Source organism: Patagioenas fasciata, chromosome 4 (assembly GCF_037038585.1).
Source record: "Patagioenas fasciata isolate bPatFas1 chromosome 4, bPatFas1.hap1, whole genome shotgun sequence".
Classification (NCBI taxonomy): domain Eukaryota; kingdom Metazoa; phylum Chordata; class Aves; order Columbiformes; family Columbidae; genus Patagioenas; species Patagioenas fasciata.
This window is the reverse complement of record NC_092523.1, coordinates 29,668,549-29,688,538: the sequence shown is the minus strand read 5'-3', so window position 1 is coordinate 29,688,538 and position 19,990 is coordinate 29,668,549. Positions and strand designations below refer to the sequence as shown.

The 19,990-nt window shown below is 41.9% G+C and overlaps 1 protein-coding gene across 1 annotated transcript in view; it reads right to left on the bottom strand.

Moving 5' to 3' along the window:
• Positions 1-19,990, bottom strand: part of KIT (KIT proto-oncogene, receptor tyrosine kinase) — a 57,829-nt gene that overhangs the window by 20,171 nt on the left and 17,668 nt on the right. Inside the window, exons 2-7 of the mRNA XM_065837214.2 lie at positions 18,876-19,115; positions 13,437-13,715; positions 9,902-10,038; positions 7,059-7,218; positions 4,060-4,249; positions 3,242-3,357 (exon numbers count right to left, since the gene is read on the bottom strand). Of these exons, the coding sequence (XP_065693286.2) occupies positions 3,242-3,357; positions 4,060-4,249; positions 7,059-7,218; positions 9,902-10,038; positions 13,437-13,715; positions 18,876-19,115 (1,122 nt within the window). The remainder of the gene's footprint in view (positions 1-3,241; positions 3,358-4,059; positions 4,250-7,058; positions 7,219-9,901; positions 10,039-13,436; positions 13,716-18,875; positions 19,116-19,990) is intronic.

The window sequence follows — 19,990 nt, the reverse complement described above, 5'->3', positions numbered from 1 at the left end:
GTGATCAGCCTTTGTTCACCTCCCAATCCTCCCTGGCTCAGAGAAATTAAAGGATGTGTTTCACTTGTGGCAGCAAAGAGCCCCCCACAGCTCCAGACCCAAGGGGACAGAGATGGCTGCCACCACTGTCACCCCAGCTGTGTTTCCCAGCACCTCCACCCCTTTCTGGGAGCTGGAGCTTCTTCCTCATTGATCAGTGTAGGTGCTCCAGGGGATGCTGAAGCAAAGATGGACGGGTTTTGGCAAACAGATGCCAAGTGACCACCAAGCATCCCCTTTAAAAGAGATTTTAATGTGCTAGATTTTACGACTTTCACTGCCTAATCGCCACTGGTATCAGGCTCTTTATGACTAGATTTTGCTTACTGTTTTGGCTTGAACCCATTAAATATTTAATGTTTCATTACATTGCTTGGCGTATATGCATATTGCCTTCCACAGTCAGTCATTAGGTGTCTTAAACTTCTAATTTCACTAAATTTATTAATTTCTTTTCAGCTTTCAAGAATGTTGATTTTGAACACAGTGAAGATGGTTTATCTTATTTAATAGGAGGTTACTCCTATTTTATCTCAATGCTCTGTATAATAAGGTTGTGCATCTAATTGCTTTCTATTACAGATTTCCTTTTTCTTCATCATTAACAAAGTAAATGTCTAAAAAGTAACACTTAACAGGTATTGTCTGTCATCACAGTCAAAGAGAGAGGGCTTTCCTCCTAGAGCCACATTTTCTGGATCAGAATGAATCTTTTTATAATAGCACAGTGAATTCCTGTTTGTTCACTGTCTATTCCAATGACAGGAAAACCACCGAGCTTCACCTTTAACACGGTGATCGGTTTTCTCTTTGCAGCATGAGCCCCAATTGCACAGGTAATATTTTGTTGACTATAATTAAGCCCAGATATTATTCTGCACTAAACTCAGACACCACTTGGAAGATTCCTCCACTAATTGCTAGATGTGCCGTACCTTGCCACTCTGGAGATTTCTACAATGTCTTAATTGTAACTCAGTTGAGTACGCTGCTTGTCAAGCTGTAATTTTCTTTTTGGCTCTTAATTTCATAGCTCCTTCCTTCCTTACTTTATGTTACATTTGCTATGACTGACTACATTATTTTTTTAAGCAATTCAGTATTGTTTCAGATTAGCTTTTGCAATTACTAAATGTGTTTAAAAGGCAAGTATTTCTGCGCAGGGTTTTTCATAGCTTTCAGCAAATGCTTCAGCATCAATTTTTGTTTACGCAAAGACATTCTCCTGATTATGAATCCTGTTTTACCTGTTTGATTACTTTCTGCTGATTACTCGCTCGAGCCACACGTGTAAACATCACGAGCTGCATCTCAGCATTTTATGTGAAATCCCTGCTGACAATAATGCCAGGTCAGCACGCATTATTAGTTCAGGATCTGACCCACCCACACAAGACTCTCCTTTGGCAGTTACTCTGCTATGTCAAATAATATGGTATGTTGTCATTCAGTTTGTGTTACACACCTAAATGATGAGCATTTTACAAGCCACTGAAAACAGGTTATTTTTCTTAAAAATGAACCCCTAGAAGGACCAATTGATTACAACTCTTTTCAAAAAGAAAAAAAAAATAATATTTGCAGGAGCTTAGTTAAAGTTCCACAACAAACTCTTTTTGAATCAAGTGTGTCAAATCCATCTGCTTCAGCAATGTCTGCAGTCCACTCACGGCTGCTGTGCATGGTAACCTGGGCTCTACTGAGACAGCTTAAAAGTCCTCACTGCATCCCTAGACTGATCTTACTAATTATAAGACCCATAGTTGAAGCAAGACGGAAGAAGACTTGAATGGTGCTGGTTTCACAGACAAGCCATTCCAAAGAACTAAGCCATCCATGCCCCCTCCTACCTTGGCCATACTGCTTCACCGTGTTCTTCTTATTCTGTTTTCCTAACCACGACCCACAAGGGTTTTCAGCTTTTATCAAGTAGCAGATTCTCAAAAGCAACAATACAAAGCTCTCCACTGAGAACTGACACCTGATGATGACAAAACTGCAGAGCCTGGCAGAGCTGGGAGGCCCATGAACAGCCCCTTGCTCCAAGCACACATATGATGCTCCAAGTCAGAAAACACCAGCCAGCATCATCTGAACGGAGGGCACCATGGGTAACCTGCAATTTCTCTCATTCCTTCCCAGAAATTAAACTTCTGTCTCAAAAATTTGCTCCACTTATCTGTAAAATAGCAGAATTGCCCCTTATGAGCGTAATTCACAGTCATACAGAAAAGGCATACAAATTAAAGTGACAACATCCACAAATGAAGGAAGAAATGCTGGCTTCTGAAGGGAGCCCAAGTGATATTTCTAGATGCAAAATATGGCACTGCTAATAGTGATGCTACAAATATTGACTTTCAGTGATAAATGAGAAGAGTTCAGAAATTAATATCTAGGATTTTGTGCATCTGTGGAAGCGTCAACAGCCCTCTGCATTAGCCTATGCCCAGAGAAGGACACAGAACTGTATTTGCAGTACCTGCGCTCACTTTCTATATAGTTCCTTCTGCTGGGCTTGAAGGCATCATTGTCTACCTCGCCTTAGTTTCTCCAGTCTGCCTGCAGTCCCCCCCGGCTTAATTTTGCTTAAGCCTGGCCTTTAGTGTCTGCCAATATTTGTCTGCTGACAGCATTGAATTCTCTAAAAGATGACAGCACATGCATTTGTAAAGCTATGCACATTTCTTTAAAACAATGGAGAGCTATATATTATTATACAGAAGTATTTAGATGCCAAAAGGCACAACTGAATAAATCTCTTTACGAGCTTTCAAACTCTGCATCCAACTCAAATGAATTAAATACATTTAATAGCTTAACTTGGTTGCCAAAAATGCAGATTATAATTCCTGTATACCCTGCTCCACCTTAAATTATCAAAGGTTTATGACACATGCTTATTTTTGAGATCATGTTTCCAGGTGCGCACATTTTTTTTGCCTGTATAAACTATCTAGCTGTTCTCCAGTAACCTCCGAATACACTCACTAGAACATAAGGTCACGCTGGGCAGTACGTGGGTTTGTGTAAGTACTACGCACTTTTATATTTTGATATTTTAATAGTTTTCCAGCATGTACTTCACTTCAGAAACCCTCTCATATGCTGAACCACACTGTGACATCTTGTGCATACATTATGTTGTATAAAATACAATGACTGTGATAATGAAATATTTCAGACTGTTCACTTTACTTACTTTTCACATAGACATTAAATGTTACAGAGGAGCTGGCATCAGAATTGGACACGAAAAATGTGTAAATGCCTCCTTCTGTTCCTTTTAATCGGGTAAGGTGAAGTTCACTTGTATAACTGTAATGAAAAAAATTAAGCATTACTGATGCTCATAACTTACAGTGAACAGGGAATAGTTAGCACGCCAGCTTCTTCTGCAGATGCTGTCCATGCAGACACTCTTATCTTGCATTATGACTGCCATTGCGCTGCAGCATCCAAAGGTTCTGCTGTTCCCAAATGTCTACCCACATGACAGCTCGGCACCAGGCTCGGACCTCGCACAGGCACCACCACCTGCTCCTGCTCTCACTGAAGAGGGAGCCCAGATACACAACCCAGACCCCACATGCCGGACACTACGCTGGATTTTTGGAGGACAAGGGCTCAGGAGAGAAGAGCGCACAGCAGAAATAAAAGCATAAGCTTTAGTCCAGAGCATTGGGCTCTGTGCTGTGTTGGTAGAGGGAGTCTCTGAACACAAACAACTTTATTTCTTATTTAATGCTTTATTCTTTAATTCTTATTTTTGCCTAACGGGCAGGAACGAGATCTTGTAGGTGAGTCATGAGTTTGCGGTCCTCAGCTGCTGTGGTTAGCCCAATGCTATTCCAAATCTAGGTTAGCAGACTTTGCACCAGTTACTGTGGTAAACCACGCAGACTACAAGATCTTTTATAACCACAATTTTCTCGACACCTCCACTTTCATCTTTCCAGAGCAGACTCTAGTTTGCTGTTGCAAAGTGAAATCAATAGCACTTACAGTCATCCATATTACCTGTTATTGCCCACAGTCTTGAACTTGACGTAATGGTCTGATGAATTCTGTAATGTTCCGTTCATGTACATCCAGACTTCTTCTTTTGGTTTTGGATATGCCTCATATTCAACTGTTAAATTTCCATTTTGTCCTGCATTTATATCTATTGTGGTATTCATTGTTGCAAACAAACGGACAAATCCTTTAGCTGATGGCCACAAGAGGAGAAGAAAAACCATTTCAGGGCCATTTAGAAGACTGTCAGTACTCTAACCACACTTAGACTACTTTCAAGATCAGTGATCAAACACACAACTGTGAAACAGGAAACCTCTTCTACAAAGCAGAACTTGAAAACTCATCTGCCCAAACCAAGATGACTAGCTATATATAGCAATGAAGCACAGGAGTTCAAGCAGTCTTGAGTGCCTTAGCAGAAATAATTCCATCTTCTGGTGTTAAATACCCTCTATTTGCTTTCAGAAAAGTGCAAGCCCATGTTTGATTCTACTCAAGAATTTACATTTTTCCAAAAATCAGAGTCACTAACTGTATGGTACAAAGGAAACGCTAAGAAAAGAGCAAGATAAATTGATAATTTGTGACAATGTACCAGAGTATTTAAGGTTTCTTTGTCAAGTGTAATTAAGAATGACATTACAAATTAAGCTATCGAAAACTGTAATTAGAGAAAAATGTGCTAAGACCACAGGCCTGGATAGCAATTGTCTTAAACTAAGGCATTTCTGTTCATCTACTGCTGCTTAATCTTTTATTTGGCAGATACCATTTATCATTGTGCAATTCAGTTCCAACATATCATGCGGAGCAGCATCCTCACTGCAGTGGTTTTAATTTCATTAATAAACTCATCAGCTTCAGGATTATTCACTTTTTGTAAAGACAAATTTTTCAGTCCTATTACACAAATTCATATGGGAATTATCAGTTTGACAGGCAGATTGCAATTACAATTTACTGGGGGAGCTTGAATTTAGACCAAAAGTCAATCTCAGATGCCTGCTTCTTCCCACTTTCTAGTAATCAAACTGCCATGGCCAGCTGGGCACCTGAGCTTAGGAAAACAAGCCTGTGGGGCTTGGTGAAAGCATATGGAGCTGTCAGAGCACTTAACAGATGCTTCAGAGAAGAAAGATTAAGTAAATACACAGCTGGCAGGTATGCTCTAAAATGCTCTCCATCATTAGAAAAGCGAAAAAGGTTTTAAATCTGGAAACTGAAGATTTTTAGTTCCTTCACAGGGCTTTTTTTCTATTTTCTTTATAAACACAGGATCCCCTATGCAACTGAGATTCAAAATTGGACTCGAGAGCTTGCAAATAAGATTTTATGATTGTGTTGTCAATCCCCAAAACAGTTCTAGAAACTGTTTATGATCAGATAAATCAATTGTTAAAAAAGTAATTGGGAAATTTACCAAAAATTGTCATTGTTTCTTGTAAACCTTTTGGCTAATATTAAAGCCACTGCAATTTAAAAACTGATACAATCCCAGGATCTCCCTGGTACATGCCATACACCATTTCCCAGAACCCTGGGAACTGGCACAGTTCAGATAAATATAGTCAGTTTGACAATGAATAGTGAAAGGCATCCAGGAGACAAGAGATTTTTTTTATTTTAAATCACGTTTGAGAGGGTGGGGAAAGAAAAGTATCTTGAAAATGAAAGACTTCAGCTTTTCTCTGTTTTTTTTTTATTACATACAAACTTTGCATTTTACTAAATACAAACTTGTTATTTTATTTTCTACTTTTTATAATGCCGTGCTTTATTTTAGTCCCCAGACATTCCAAAGTCAATCACTTTTAAAGCCACATTTGCATACATAGGAGTCCTAAGAATTTCTCTAGTTAAGAACTTCCCTCCTCTTACAATAAAAGCTTTTATAATGTTCCCCTTGGGTAAAAGATTTTCTTTCATACTTCACACTGTTTCATTCTTTTACATATGAATTTAGTCTCTCCTGTAAAAAGACAAGGAAAACATCCCCATCACTTATAAGCCCTATCCCCTAGAATGGCAGAACAAGATTAAGGGCACTCAAACCTCTGGTGCTCTCATAAAGATCTAACCCACATAGGTCAAATACTTCTGTTTTCTTTAAGTTACTGGGGAAAGCCAAACAAGCAAGGTTGCAGCAGTTATCTGTGCAACACAAAAACAGATTTGGAAAGGAAAAAGGATCCAAGGCTACACTTCCCTCAGTTACTACACCTTGAATGGTAAAGAACTGTTGTAGCCCATCACACAGACTTCTTCAGAATGAACTTGTTAATTATACTGACATGTCCTTAAATTGATCAAATAAACAGATTTCAGAAGCTTTAAAATTCAAAAGGCACTGTGTGTCACCCAAGTCTGTTATTAAACAAGAGGAGGGATGGAGTTTGCTCACTGTTAAAAGACACGATCCAAAATCGATGGAAGTGATGGATAGTGGATCTGCCACAGGGGTGAACTTGGAACAACTTCGTGCTGCCTACACACATTGCAATGTTCCTCACTGCATTGTTTTAAATAGAGGTACATATATGTAGTTTTTACTATGTAAAAAATCTTGATATGACAATGTCAGTGAAATTTCCCATGCTTGGAAGGCAGGTATGAAAGATATGCTTGTGCTGCCAAATTACTTAAGCGTAGGGATAGTACCAGACAAAGGTAAATTACTTGCTTCATTAAGACTGGATTAAATTTAAAATTGAACCAGGAAGGATAAGACAAACCAGAGAGATGGAAACACTGTTGGGTGGTTGTTCTACTATCACATTTCAATAGCATGCAAAGGGTTATAAAAATTAAAGTAGTCACACATATCACAACACTTCCTGAGCCACCTCATATGGTACCTGTCAGCAATAACCTTTTAATAAAGCAACTTCACCCACTGAGGTTTGGGGCAAAGGAGAGAGATGGAAGGGAGGGCTCCCCAGTGTTCTCATTTTCCACCTCCTGCTCTTAGAAACGCTGAGATCTCTACAAGAACTATTTACCTAGTGCTTTCAAGGTTACTGTGGCATTGGTTTTTCCGAAAGGGTTTTCTGCTTGGCATGTGAATTCTCCAGAATCATTAACTCCCACTGAACGGATGTTCAATGTTAATTTCCTTTCGTATCCATAATCACCCAAATTTCTGCTTTTGCTTGTAACAATCTGTCGGTAAAAAACAATTAACATCTAAAACACTGTGTATGCGGCATCTTTCCTAGATAAATTAAAAATAGAAGTAATTATAACTTTGCTATATTAATATTCATAACTTTAAACCGGAATAATAAGCCAGCACGACAAACCTGTCACTAGAATCTCTCCATGAAAAACAAGTGTGTGATCAGCTGTCTTTGGGAGATAATGTCCTCTCCTAATTCCTATCCCTTCCCCTCATTCTTTAGGTTTTTTTCTTCCACAAGAATATTGCAGGGCAGGGCAGGGGAAGGGAGAAGAAGAGGGAGAGAGAGGAAGTGCCAAATGGGAGAGACCAGCCCAAGCCACAAAGCTAAAACTCTAATTTCTTCAAATATTTCAAACCTATGGAGAAAAATGTGTTGGGCCCAAGGTCAGACCCAGCTTACTTTGGTTAAATTTCTAATGCTGATGAAGGTGAGGAACCAACAGAAGGTTTTATTTGCACTAATAACACTTCTAGCTGTAAGGCTTGATGTAAAAGGAACACTGGGTCTTGTCTTTCCTAATGCTCAGAAGCTGCAGCAATTGTATAAAGTCATTGCAACTCTGAAGTGTGGTTCACCACCCAAGTGGTGCCTAAAAGTCACTGAACTCTCTATGGGTTGCAATGCTTTCCAGCACATGACAAAGAGAGAATTTAAAGTGCTGGAGCTTCATTTTAAATGGGGTCTCTCTATGTCCCAATTCCATGGCATCTCCTCATTGCAGACACACTGCAGAGAGACCCGCTCATGGCATGCTCTGCATGGCATCCTTGCTCTGGAACCCACTCTGCCTCTCAGTCCATAGCAATCTAGATCTATTAATCTTACAGGCAACTGGAAACTCCATTTTCCTTTCCAAGCATTCAGTATATCATGACTCTATGCCTATGTATGCATGTTGGAACTAAAGAAAAAATGCTTTGAGGTGTTGACATTAGTTTCTGTGAGAATGCTTGGTGTGGAAAGACTGATAAATTTACACTGATTAATCCAAACGCAGACCTGGACTTGTAATTGTCTAGTAGAATTATTTCAATTCTTGGAAGTGCCAAGAGTTTCTAGATAAATTTAATTTTCTCAAGACACTTTGGTTCCTCCTGAACTATAATAATCACAAATAGTAGTTTGGTTTGTATGGATGTGTTTGCTTATAACAAGACTCCTCATTTTCAAAAGTGGCGATAACTTCAGTCATACAAGGAAAGTGGCTTGTTTTGGTTTGTTTTTTTTCACTTTGACCTGTTCAGGACAAAATGTAATTCTTCATCTATATAAACATGAATTTCATGTATTTTGTTTCAGCACAAACTTTAATTTGACAGTCAATATTTAAAAGATAGCATCCCATGCTATTTACCAGAAAGGACAGAAAGGTCAAAATTATTTGGGCTAAAATATTTTCCTTGTGGCTTTTACTCATAAAATGAAAAGTGCTAAAGCACAAAACCTTAAAGGAAGACCCTGATTTCTTCACACTGTAACAAAGAAAAGGGGAGGAACAATAGAATAAAATAAATTCTCAGATGAAGGACTTGTAGCTGGCCTTGGCACAGGACCAAAAGCCCCATCTGCATGTCCCATGCCACCTTCATGTCATTTAGACCTCCTCAACCCTTGGAGCTGCGAGGTGGGATTTCTGGAGGAGTGAGCACTTAGTGAGAGCAGCTCTGCCAGGGCTGGTGGATTAGCCAAGCATGGCATACCCAGCTCCAGGGAACAGGTCTCCTGTTCACAATATGCCCAGGGAGATGTGGTTTATCCAAACATCACAGCATCACAGAAGCCTTTTTTTCCATATACATATGAATGACGTATTCTTGTCACTACCATTAGCAGTAAAAGACCAGCCAATTAGCATGGGAATGTAGACTGCAGGAGTTACTAACAGGTCGTCACAAGGGCTTTTAATTCATTTACATTTCGGGATATACCCAGAAGACCAAGAAACATCTTTAAAAAAAACCCAGAGCCTGCTGCTCATTTCAAAGGCAGAGCTGGCTGCACGGTAGCTGACCAGAGGACGGGATCTCTCTGCCCCGCATCTGCAGAACAGCTGTGCTGCTGGTAACCAACTCTCATGGAACACTCAGCATGCCAATAATTTAATTTGGTGATGCCAGGCAGTAACTTCATCGATCACTACAGACAGAAGCCAGTTCACTGGCTCATTTTTCAGAAGTTTCCCAGTTAGTGAGGCACATCATGTAATTTAAATGAATTAATCATTCCTGCGAATGCTTACTACTATTCCTGTCACATACAATCCCACGCTAATTAGCAGGTATTTTACTGTTAATGATAACGACTAGAATATGTAATTTGCAGTCCATGTGTTGATATTTGCAGTTCCCATTGATTGCAATGTGATGTGTAGGCACTCAGTGCTTCTGTATTTAGGTCACCTAAACTTCACATTGAAGAGCCTAACTTTAATTTCTGTTTGGGAAGAGAAGCCTATGCAGATGCTCTTCCTCACAGCCCTCTGCATGAGCACTGGACAGTTGTTGCTGTTCCCTCACCAATCTGTGGGATGTGGGACCTTGGAAACGCAACAAATCCAGACCAATAATATTATAGCATCAGGTGCCCCAAGACAAGCATGCAAATGCCTACAGAGAGTTTGTGCACTGTGATGAGGCATACATGATGCCATTAAAGGAACTCACCCCACTTTTGTGAGAAATCCAGCTGGCTTGTACGCTGCTATCCACATCTGTGATTACACATGTAACTTCAAATTCTTCCCCTTCTTTGAGAAGCTCATAGCTTTTGGATAAGGTGATGACAGGAAGAGTTTTGTGAACTAGAAAACAATTTAGAAGTGGGTTACTTTTCATTAGTTTCAGAGCTTCCAAGGGGGAATAAAAAATCAACAGTCATTAACTTTCCAATAAGATTTCAGACCTTTGAGAGGTATTCAAATTTCTTTAATATATTACATAGTTGTTGCTTTACAACAAGCACGTTTCTGCTTCAATCTCTCTTCAAATTACACTTAAAGGTAGATAATACTTGTTAGAGCTTAGCAGCTTGTGCAAAGAAACCTGAACAATGTTGAACCATCAATGAGATGATTCATTCCATGACAGTGATTAAAAAGCTGCACTCTGGAACCGAAAACACAGTGAGGATCAGCAACGGAAGAACTGCAGCCTAGCATTAACTGCAACTTCTAATTACAAATTACTACAGCTGACAGGTCCCTGAAAAGCCCCTGACAGACAGCCTAGCAAGGACAGGTACAGCTCAAGGACTTCAGCCTCTGAAAGCACTAGAATCTCTGCTCACAGTGATGGTTCACAGAGCTGGCTGGAGCCAAGACCATGGACAAGTTCATCACCCAAGAAGTAGGTGGTTACAAGCAGCCATGGGCTAGCTGTACCCTTGTTCTGCTTCAGGGTGTCTTTTCTCAATAGTCAAGTATATTTGAGGATTATGTGTCTCTTATCTCCACAAAGATCTTCAGCTCTTCCTCTGTCCCCTCCACAGTTTCTTTTTACACTTTCTTCATAATTTCTTCAATTTTTCCTCATTTACAAGACTCCAGTGAACTTCCCACTAGGACTTTTATGCAGGAAGACTCACTTTCAAATTATAAATGCAACATACATCAGATAAAGCCTTCCAGACTCTCTTCCTGCCTCTGACACAGGCTTTGTAGTTTTCTTAGGTAAATTATGCGAAACTTAAGAAAACGCCACGCTTTTCAGCCATTCATACTTTAACAATAATGTTTTCCTCATGTTCTACAGAAGAGAACAAAGAAAAATGTTTGCTCTCTTCAGAGATAAAGGCTCACATAAAAATTCCCCCCCGGCATTCAGCAGCACCCAAGAGGCAGGAGGAAACTGATGCAGAAGGCGTGCTGTGTTCTCACCCACCAGCAACATCTACGGACAATCAAAAAAAGAGCTGTAAGGCCATAAAGCCCCTCATTGTTTTGAGAAGGGTGGACATGAATACTCCCTGTGCTATTGTAGCACAGCTGATGGATGTCTGAGGACGCCTGCACAGCTCCCTGTTTCATGGATGCCTGTCTTTCTGCACCAGAAGCTCAAGCCTGAGGGTCTGAGCACCACAGCTGTCATTACAAAAACAATGCCCACCAAAGAGTCTCCAACACACGTAAGTCTTCAGCCAAGAAGAAGGTAGGAGTTTTACTTGGTGAACTTGACAAGGACTGAACAGTACAGCACAGTAATTACAACACTGAGGATGACAATGTTGTTTTGCTGCTGCTGACCTTCAGTAGAGGCTTCCACTTACTGCAGGTTTCCCCCCAGCTGGAGAATATGGGCAGAGTGCCCAGGTCCCACTGGCCACCTACGGCTGCCCACCATCTGTGGGCCACTGGCAATGGATGCCAGGGCAGCACCATCCCATCTGAAGTCACCGCTGTAGTGTGCAAATACAGACTTCCATCCCATAAAACACTGAAAGAACCTAATACTACAGCTTACATTCTCCTATGTCAGAGAAATGTCAGTTATGGCAATCAACTGCTTTCTTTGGCCACCACTGAAAAAACAGTTGAAAAACAAACTTGTTACAGAACAGAGACAGCAAGAACTAACTTGATTTTGGTCATCAAAGGAGAATGCCAGAGATGCTTGTACTTTTGTTCCCTTCTCATTAAGTATTCAGTAAAATTCACTATATCAGAGTTCCCAAGTCACTAACAAAAAGACTTCTTCAACTTGTCACAGCAAATTGCACACTTGAGATGGTCCCCGCTGTCCACCCACTGCTCTGCCACCAGGCAGGGCACACAGCCCCTGCCATAGAGTGAACACCAATGTGTCCCCTCACCACTCCATGGGACAACCCTTCTCCACCGGCACAAGGGGCGGTGCTGGCGGTGGCCTGGCCTCGGCTCCTGACACTTGGCACAAAATGGGCAGTGGGGGGAAGCTGGGCCTGAGCTGTGCACTCCCTCGCCAGCACCAGCCCCGGTAGCACAACCAGCACAGCATCACGGACAGCTGGATGCCTCTGAAAGCACAAACCAAATCAACACAGCCCCTACCTGTCCATCTGCTTTCAACAACAAAATAATGGGACACCTCCGCCATGGGAACAGAAATGCACTTGCAGCCAACAGAAGCTCCTGGTGCACAACCCACGCCTGTGCAGGGATCAGGGACATCCCCTCCTCACACCTCACTGCAGCCTCTGCATGGAGCCCAGGCCTTGGTGGAGACGCTCTCAGCTGCAGCCAGGGGCTACTTCATGCAAAGCCCCAGAGCTACACAGAGAATAAGCTGATTTACCTGCCCCTGAGGGAAAACGGAGACAGCCTGGCTTGCTGAACCGCTCCCTCCACTTGTCTCCTGAGTATTTATACAGTGGATTAAAGACACACAGGGTGACCATAGGCTCCAAAATGCCCAGACAAAACCAGCTTGTATTGTACTGCACAGCCAGGCATTGGGCTTCTCCTCCTTCCTAAACCTACTTAACCACCCAGCCCTAGGGCAAAACAACACATGAAGGTCAAAGGTAGGGCATCATCAACAGGTTTGCAGAGCCAAGTGGTACATCTGGCAGCTCAGCCACAATGCAATCCTCATCATGATCTGGGCACATGGTTGCTGTCGTGACCATCCACACTCATGAAGTTGGAGACAAATCAGGGCCCTCTGCTCCCTCATGTTCCTCCTTTCCACTGAATCCCTCTTTAATGCCACCTGTCAGTTCCTCTGCTGTTACTTGTGGTTATCAGACTTGTGAGTCAGCCACTCAGATCTCCACCTTGCCTGCATAAACCTGTCCAAACCTCAAGGCACTGGTTTGTCCTCAAAGTTTAACAGCACAAACCACATTTCTTAGAATCTGGAAATCACCAGGAACAGTAAACAAAAGTGTTCATGGCCAAATCTGCTCAGTACAGTTACAAGCCAAATGTTACAAGATCAACTTGTGCCCTCACACAACTTGGCCAGAACAAGGTTTCCAAGCCCACCACCTGCCTCTGCACCACGTGCAGCAGTCACAAGCATGATAGAGCAATTCCCTGGTATGCAAACACATCTGGCTTTGAGTGGGAGAAGACTTCAAAAAGCTTCCAGAGCCACCCAGCTCCCAGCTGCCCCATGACAAGGTCAAGACACAAGGTGAGGCTTCACAGCACTTCCCATCAGCTCCTGGGAGATAATAGGGGAATATCAGGTGCTCTACAAGAAGGTGAAAATTCTGTGTTACCTGGCCTCACATTCAGGAAAATGTTCTCCGATATTTTCTCAACTCCATTGTGCTTGGCCAAGCACTGGTAGCAGCCCTTAAATGATCTCTGTACATTCTTTATAATGATGCCTTTCTGGGGATTGGGAATAAACATCATATTTTTGGGGAGAGGTTTCCCATCACATTTTTTCAGTGTGAAATTTGACACATCTGGATCTGTTAGCGGGCACACTAGCAGGATGTCGCTGTCTTCTTTTCCATAGATCAGAGAATCAACAAGGAAGAGCACGTTTGGATCTGTGAAGAAACACAAAGACCTGTCAGAGAAGTTGACATTGTACAGGGAACTTCTGATGATCTAAGTGCCCAATTGCAGAGTGAGGATCAAAGAAAGCTTTACATTCGGCCAGTAAAACCAAGTATTACCCAATTCATGTTTAACAAGAGACATTAAATTTTGTCTTAGATGAGCAGCACAACAGGAGATATGCAGTAGCATTCACTACCAGATGCACTAAAGAATCACGTGCACTAAAAATAATCTTAATGCTTCTTTATTTGGAGATGTTTTGGGTTTTTTTTGCCTTGTTTAGCTCCAAAACCTCCACCCTCCACCTCCAACAACAGTAAACAGATTTTTGCAGACCATTAAAAGTAATTTGCTTTTAGCTAGTGGCAAGGCTCTAAGGTTTCATGCCCACAGGAGGATTTTGAAGAAATTTATGAGCAAATGGAAGTTGAAAAGCACCTAAATTATGGTTTTCACTTCTGTAAAACACATAATCTAAATGAACACACATTGCCACCAGAGGAAGAACCAAACAACTTCTCTCTCTCTCCCTTCCCAGAAAACAGGGGTTATTTTTAGCCTCCTTAGAAAAAAAAATGGGCATACAAACAGCGTATCTGATTAAAAAAATCACAGAATCGCAGAATGGTTGGGGTTGGAAGGGACTTCTGGAGATCATCTAGTCCAACCCACCTGCTAAAGCAGGTATACCTAGAGCAGATCGCACAGGAATGTGTCATCATGTAATCATCATGTAACCTTTGACAAGGTAACTTTTCTAAAGTGTTTCATCTCAGCCAACCACTGCACACAAACATACAGTGCAGATGGATCAAATCTGCCAATATACTGCTTTGAAATTGGGTCCATCTTTTTGGAACACCCTGTACTTTAAAGACTTTAACAACCAAGGTGCTCAAGGACTGGAGGAAAGCAAATGTCACTCCAGTCTTCAAAAAGGGCACGAAGGAGGACCCGGCTAATTATAGACCGGTCAGCCTCACCTCTGTCCCTGGGAAAGTAATGGAACAGCTTATCCTTGGTGCCATCTCAAGGCATATCAAGGATAAGAGGGTCATTAGGGGCAGTCAGCATGGCTTTACCAAGGGTAAGTCATGCTTGATCAACCTCATAGCCTTTTATGAGAATGTAACAAGGTGGATGGATGATGGCAGAGCGGTGGATGTGGTCTACCTTGACTTCAGTAAAGCCTTTGACACAGTCTCTCACAGCATCCTCACAGCTAAGTTGAGGAGGTGTGGTCTAGACAATAGAGTAGTGAGGTGGGTTGCAAACTGGCTTAAGGAGAGAAGCCAGAGAGTGGTGGTCAATGGTGCGGAGTCCAGTTGGAGGCCAGTATCTAGTGGAGTGCCTCAGGGGTCAGTACTGGGGCCAGTATTATTCAGTATATTCATTAACGATTTGGACGAGGGAATTGAGTGTACTATCAGCAAGTCTGCTGATGACACGAAGCCAGGAGGAGTGGCTGACACGCCAGAAGGCTGTGCTGCCATCCAGTGGGACCTGGACAGGCTGGAGAACTGGGCAGGGAATAACCTGATGAAATTTAACAAGGGAAAATGTAGAGTCCTGCATATGGGCAGGAACAACCCCAGGTTCCAGTATAGGTTGGGAAATTACATATTAGAGAGCAGTGTAGGGAAAAGGGACCTGGGGGTCCTGGTGGACAGCAGGATGACCATGAGCCAGCACTGTGCCCTTGTGGCCAGGAAGGCCAATGGCATCCTCGGGTGTATTACAAGGGAGTGGTTAGTATATTGAGAGAGGTCCTCCTTCCCCTCTACTCCGCCCTGGTGAGACCCCATCTAGAATATTGTGTCCAGTTCTGGGCCCCTCAGTTCAAGAAGGACAGGGAACTGCTGGAGAGGGTCCAGCGTAGGGCAACAAAGATGATTAAGGGAGTGGAGCATCTCCCTTATGAAGAAAGGCTGAGGGAGCTGGGTCTCTTTAGTTTGGAGGAGACTGAGGGGTGACCTTATTAATGTTTATAAATATATAAAGGGTGAGTGCCACGAGGATGGAGCCAGGCTCTTCTCGGTGGCAAACAATGATAGGACAAGGGGTAATGGGATCAAGCTGGAACACAAGAGGTTCCACTTAGATTTGAGAAAAAACTTCTTCTCAGTGAGGGTGACAGAGCACTGGAACAGGCTGCCCAGGGAGGTTGTGGAGTCTCCTTCCCTGGAGACATTCAAAACCCGCCTGGACATGTTCCTGTGCGATCTCACCTAAGCGTTCCTGCTCCAGCAGGCAGATTGGACTCGATGATCTTTTGAGGTCCCTTCCAATCCCTAACATACTGTGATACCAAAGTTGAAGCCCATGATAGCAGATGACCTTGAAATGCTATGAACCTCACAACTAATAGCAAACACAAAAATAAAAGGATGGTGTAGTGACAAACACTCTGTAAAAGCTTATTTCAGCTCCCATCTGCCCTCCCTGTAGAGTAACATGAATTAGAAATGTAGAAACAGAGGGAAAAGCTTGCTTTCTGTTTTGCAAACTAGCTTCATGCAACTTGAATGATTAGAGATCAACAAACCATGACTTAACATGGAAGACTGAGGTAATTCAGTACAGGTGATGGACAACATGCCTTTGGTTTAAGACAAGAAGTACCAGGCTGAAAATGAAGCATGGGACATTTACGTAAGCAATTAGGAAATGCTAAGTTGAAGATCGTTGATCACTGAACAGAGAATTTACTGGCTGGTTTCTAGCTTAGAGTGAGGGTGTAGTTTTAATTTTATTTGATACTGCTGCCCAAGAAGCCCCCCAAACTAAAAGCTTTGAAGCATCAGCCTAGAACTAGAGGATGGAGACTACTAACAAATAAAAAAGCATGTCTGAACAGAAACAAAGTGTGATATTTTGCACACAGAGATAGAGAAATGCTATGCATAGCTGTCACGCCTGAGCTGGAAGAGCACGGGCTAGAAAAGATCATCTAAATATCCCTGCTGACCGAATCTTAATTGATTGGATTCCTCTTAGTCCACTTTTTCTCCAATATGGACAGACCCAAGATATCTTCACTTTATAGAAAGTATGGCTCCCAAGGAAAAAAAAAAAGAAAAAAATGTTTTGAAAACAGAAGAAAGGAACAAAGACCTGTTTCACTAACAGCTGAAACTGCAGGGAGAGCTTTGGCTGGGGTAAGTAGAATTGCTGAGGTGCTGCCCTCCCATCTTCCATTACCCTCTGGAAGGGAGACATCATGGTGAGAAGACATGAAAGGATTTGCTGTAGGGAAACCAGGCACAGACAAGGCTGCTCATGGTCATGTTCTTCCCTTCATGGCTTTCAACCCAAGCAACATCTCAGGTAGCACTTGCTTTCTGGGCATACCTCAGGTTTCTAAGACAAGATGTGGTGGTGCTTATCATTGCTGGCTTCTGAAAAGACTTGAGATGAAAAACCGAGAGATTTTTTCTCCCTTGTGCAGGTGTCTAAACTAGCTTGATCTTCACTAAACTTTCTTGGATAGGGACATGAACTGCTTCTATAGACACAACAAAGGCACTCACTGCCAAAGCAGAAAGGTGAAAGATGTAAGCACCTACAGTCTGTCAACACTGTGTCATCCTTGGTCACAGGGAAGAGAAAATTTGCTTTTAGTAAATCCAGCTGGACATAAGAGATAAATAGCTGCCACCATTTTATGTGCCATTTGTGACTGTGCAGGGCTGAAGTTCTTGGCCCTGATCTCTCTTCATTACCAGCTCTACAAGCAGAAGGTGTATGGGCTGCAGCGTATGGGCTGCAGCTGAGCTGATGGTAGCATCTTCAAGTTGATGGAAGATGCCATTAAGCAACAGCCTATTGCAAAATTATGGCAAACTACAAATTTACTTATTTTACTGTCAGGAACTTGACAAAGTGAAGCTTGCACATTTTTCACACAATTAAGGCAAAGAAATTAACAACATGTTTCATGACGATCACAAAACTTCTCTGCTGCTTTGGTAATCATGCTCAGTGGGAGGGTTCCCTGCTATCCTGAGGTGAAAGTCTTTCACGTAATGGAAGGCACAAACATCTCTATGATCACAGCCATCTCAGATAATTATCATGACCTTCAGGAAAACAGTCATGGCAAATAAAGTCAACAATGTTAGTCACACATAGGTAAAATAAATGCCAGATTTTCTTTAGCCATAGTCTCAGAGAAACAAAGGTCAAGAAAATTCATCCCTGGTAGCTACCTGGCTGTTTAGACAGCTCAGGAGAAGTTAAAGGAGCACGCCTTAAATTGTGTGGCCACTATGTCAGGTATCTTCCCTCTGGAAAACACTCTTCACTGTGCTGTGCTGGCATCTCCCTGTCTTGGAGAACGATGAATGCTGTCTCCAAGAAAGTGGATGCTGTAGGACTTGTTTCCATCAACAGGGAAGAAAGACCACTAGAGCTATGTGAAGGAGAAGCAAAATAACTGTCTTCCTTGGAAAGGAAAAGGGAATGCCAGGCGTGGTAAACTGTCAGCTTGAGGGCAGCTGATGAAGTCATGGATCAGGAGCCAACAGAAGAAGAGAAGAAAACACTGGGCAAAGAAGCAGGGTAATAAATTATTGGGAAAATGCGTCAGAGCAGAGGCACTTTTTCCCCACTTCAGACATTTCTGATCAGTCACAAGGTAGATCAGGAGCTTGAGGCAGGGGAATCATTGCTGCCTGCCAGCTTAAGCCTGAGAACATGGCCTCATAAAGCCAAATCCTTCAGGTAACTGCCTCAGTAAATCAATAGCTTGGGGCCAAACCTTGTACGACTTCATACTGATGGCTGGCATCGAATTAAAAAGACATTTCTACATACTACTTGTTTCTTCACAGTACAACTGACTCATACAACTGATTCAAGTGACTTGACTGATTTCTGGAAAGAGAGCTCAGGTACATTTCACCACAGAATAACAGCAGTGTAAAGAGAAACGTGTTCAGAGCTTTGCTCAGGTGGCAAAGGCCATTGCAAACAAAGTTGGGAGTGAGTTTTGTTTCTACTGAACGGGAAAGAAGATTTCTTCTATCAGACTGTGTTCTCCCTTAATACCTCAAATTCATTCCCTCCTCCAGCATCTACTGTCCTATTATTTTGGGAGTGGGAAGGGAAGGAGGAAAGCAAGAAATAACTACTTCATTGATATTTACCTTTAACAAAAACATAAAAAGAGGTGACAATACTCCCTTTGCTTTTGCATACGTATCTGCCTATGTCTCTGACTGTTGCATTTTTGGTGTACCACTCTTTCTCATTGGAACTCCTTGCTTTTGCAGATGGGTCTGAGTTCTGGAAATTCCAAGTCACGGGTCCATCCTCATTGCACTTCAGCCTTAATTCCTCCCCTTTATTCACAACCAGTGAAGATTCTTCATGGGGCAGTGAACCACCTGGAAAAAAAAGAAAAAAGCACAAAATACAATATCTGTCAGTACAACGCATTCTTATTTTCTGCAGCAAAATTGTTATTTATAGTTGTAGATGTGCAGTCAATATTATGGGAGTTATTTCTTAAAAATACTAAGCTTCAATGTCACTGTGCAATTCTACAGACACCTCTTGGCTTGTAAGACCTTTGGCACACAGAGCAAATAACCACTGCAGATGGAAACTGGCCTTTAAAAAACCTTCTGAAACTAGTTTCAGATGCACCAGCTTCTAAAATGGTTTGGCTTTTGAATGGGAACAGACCCAAGCTATTTAAAAATTAAATTCAAGAACATATGAGCCTGATTCTACATGGCAGCACTTTTAATCATTCTTTGTCATTTACTCAGTATGTTGCCAAGAACTAAAGTTTCCTTGCTCAACAGTTATCTTTTTTTAACTGCTCTCTCATGTATTCAGAAGCTCCACTCACACTCTTAGATTATAAGTGTCCATTTTAATGAAAGGATCAGTACATGTTTTCCATACTTATTTCTATAGTTGAAGTCCTAATTCATCATCTTTTACATCCAAAAAAATCTTACACAAAATATTCTTCAAGCTTCTATCCCAATGCTACCAAATTATTTTTACTGAGGTACCAATCCCCTAGTCACCAAAAGTCCTCTAAATGACCTCTCAGCTTCTCTTTCAGTGAACATGCCACAACACAACTTTTAAAAAGTTCTCAGAAAAGAAAAAAAAAAAACAGCAGGGTAAAATTAGCTGTCTCAATTAACAATTCCCAACTACTACCTACCTTACACTGTGTACTTGGAGAAAGAAGCACATTCAGGCTTCTCTGGCTCCTGTTAAGACAAGTCAAGTAGGGGGTTGC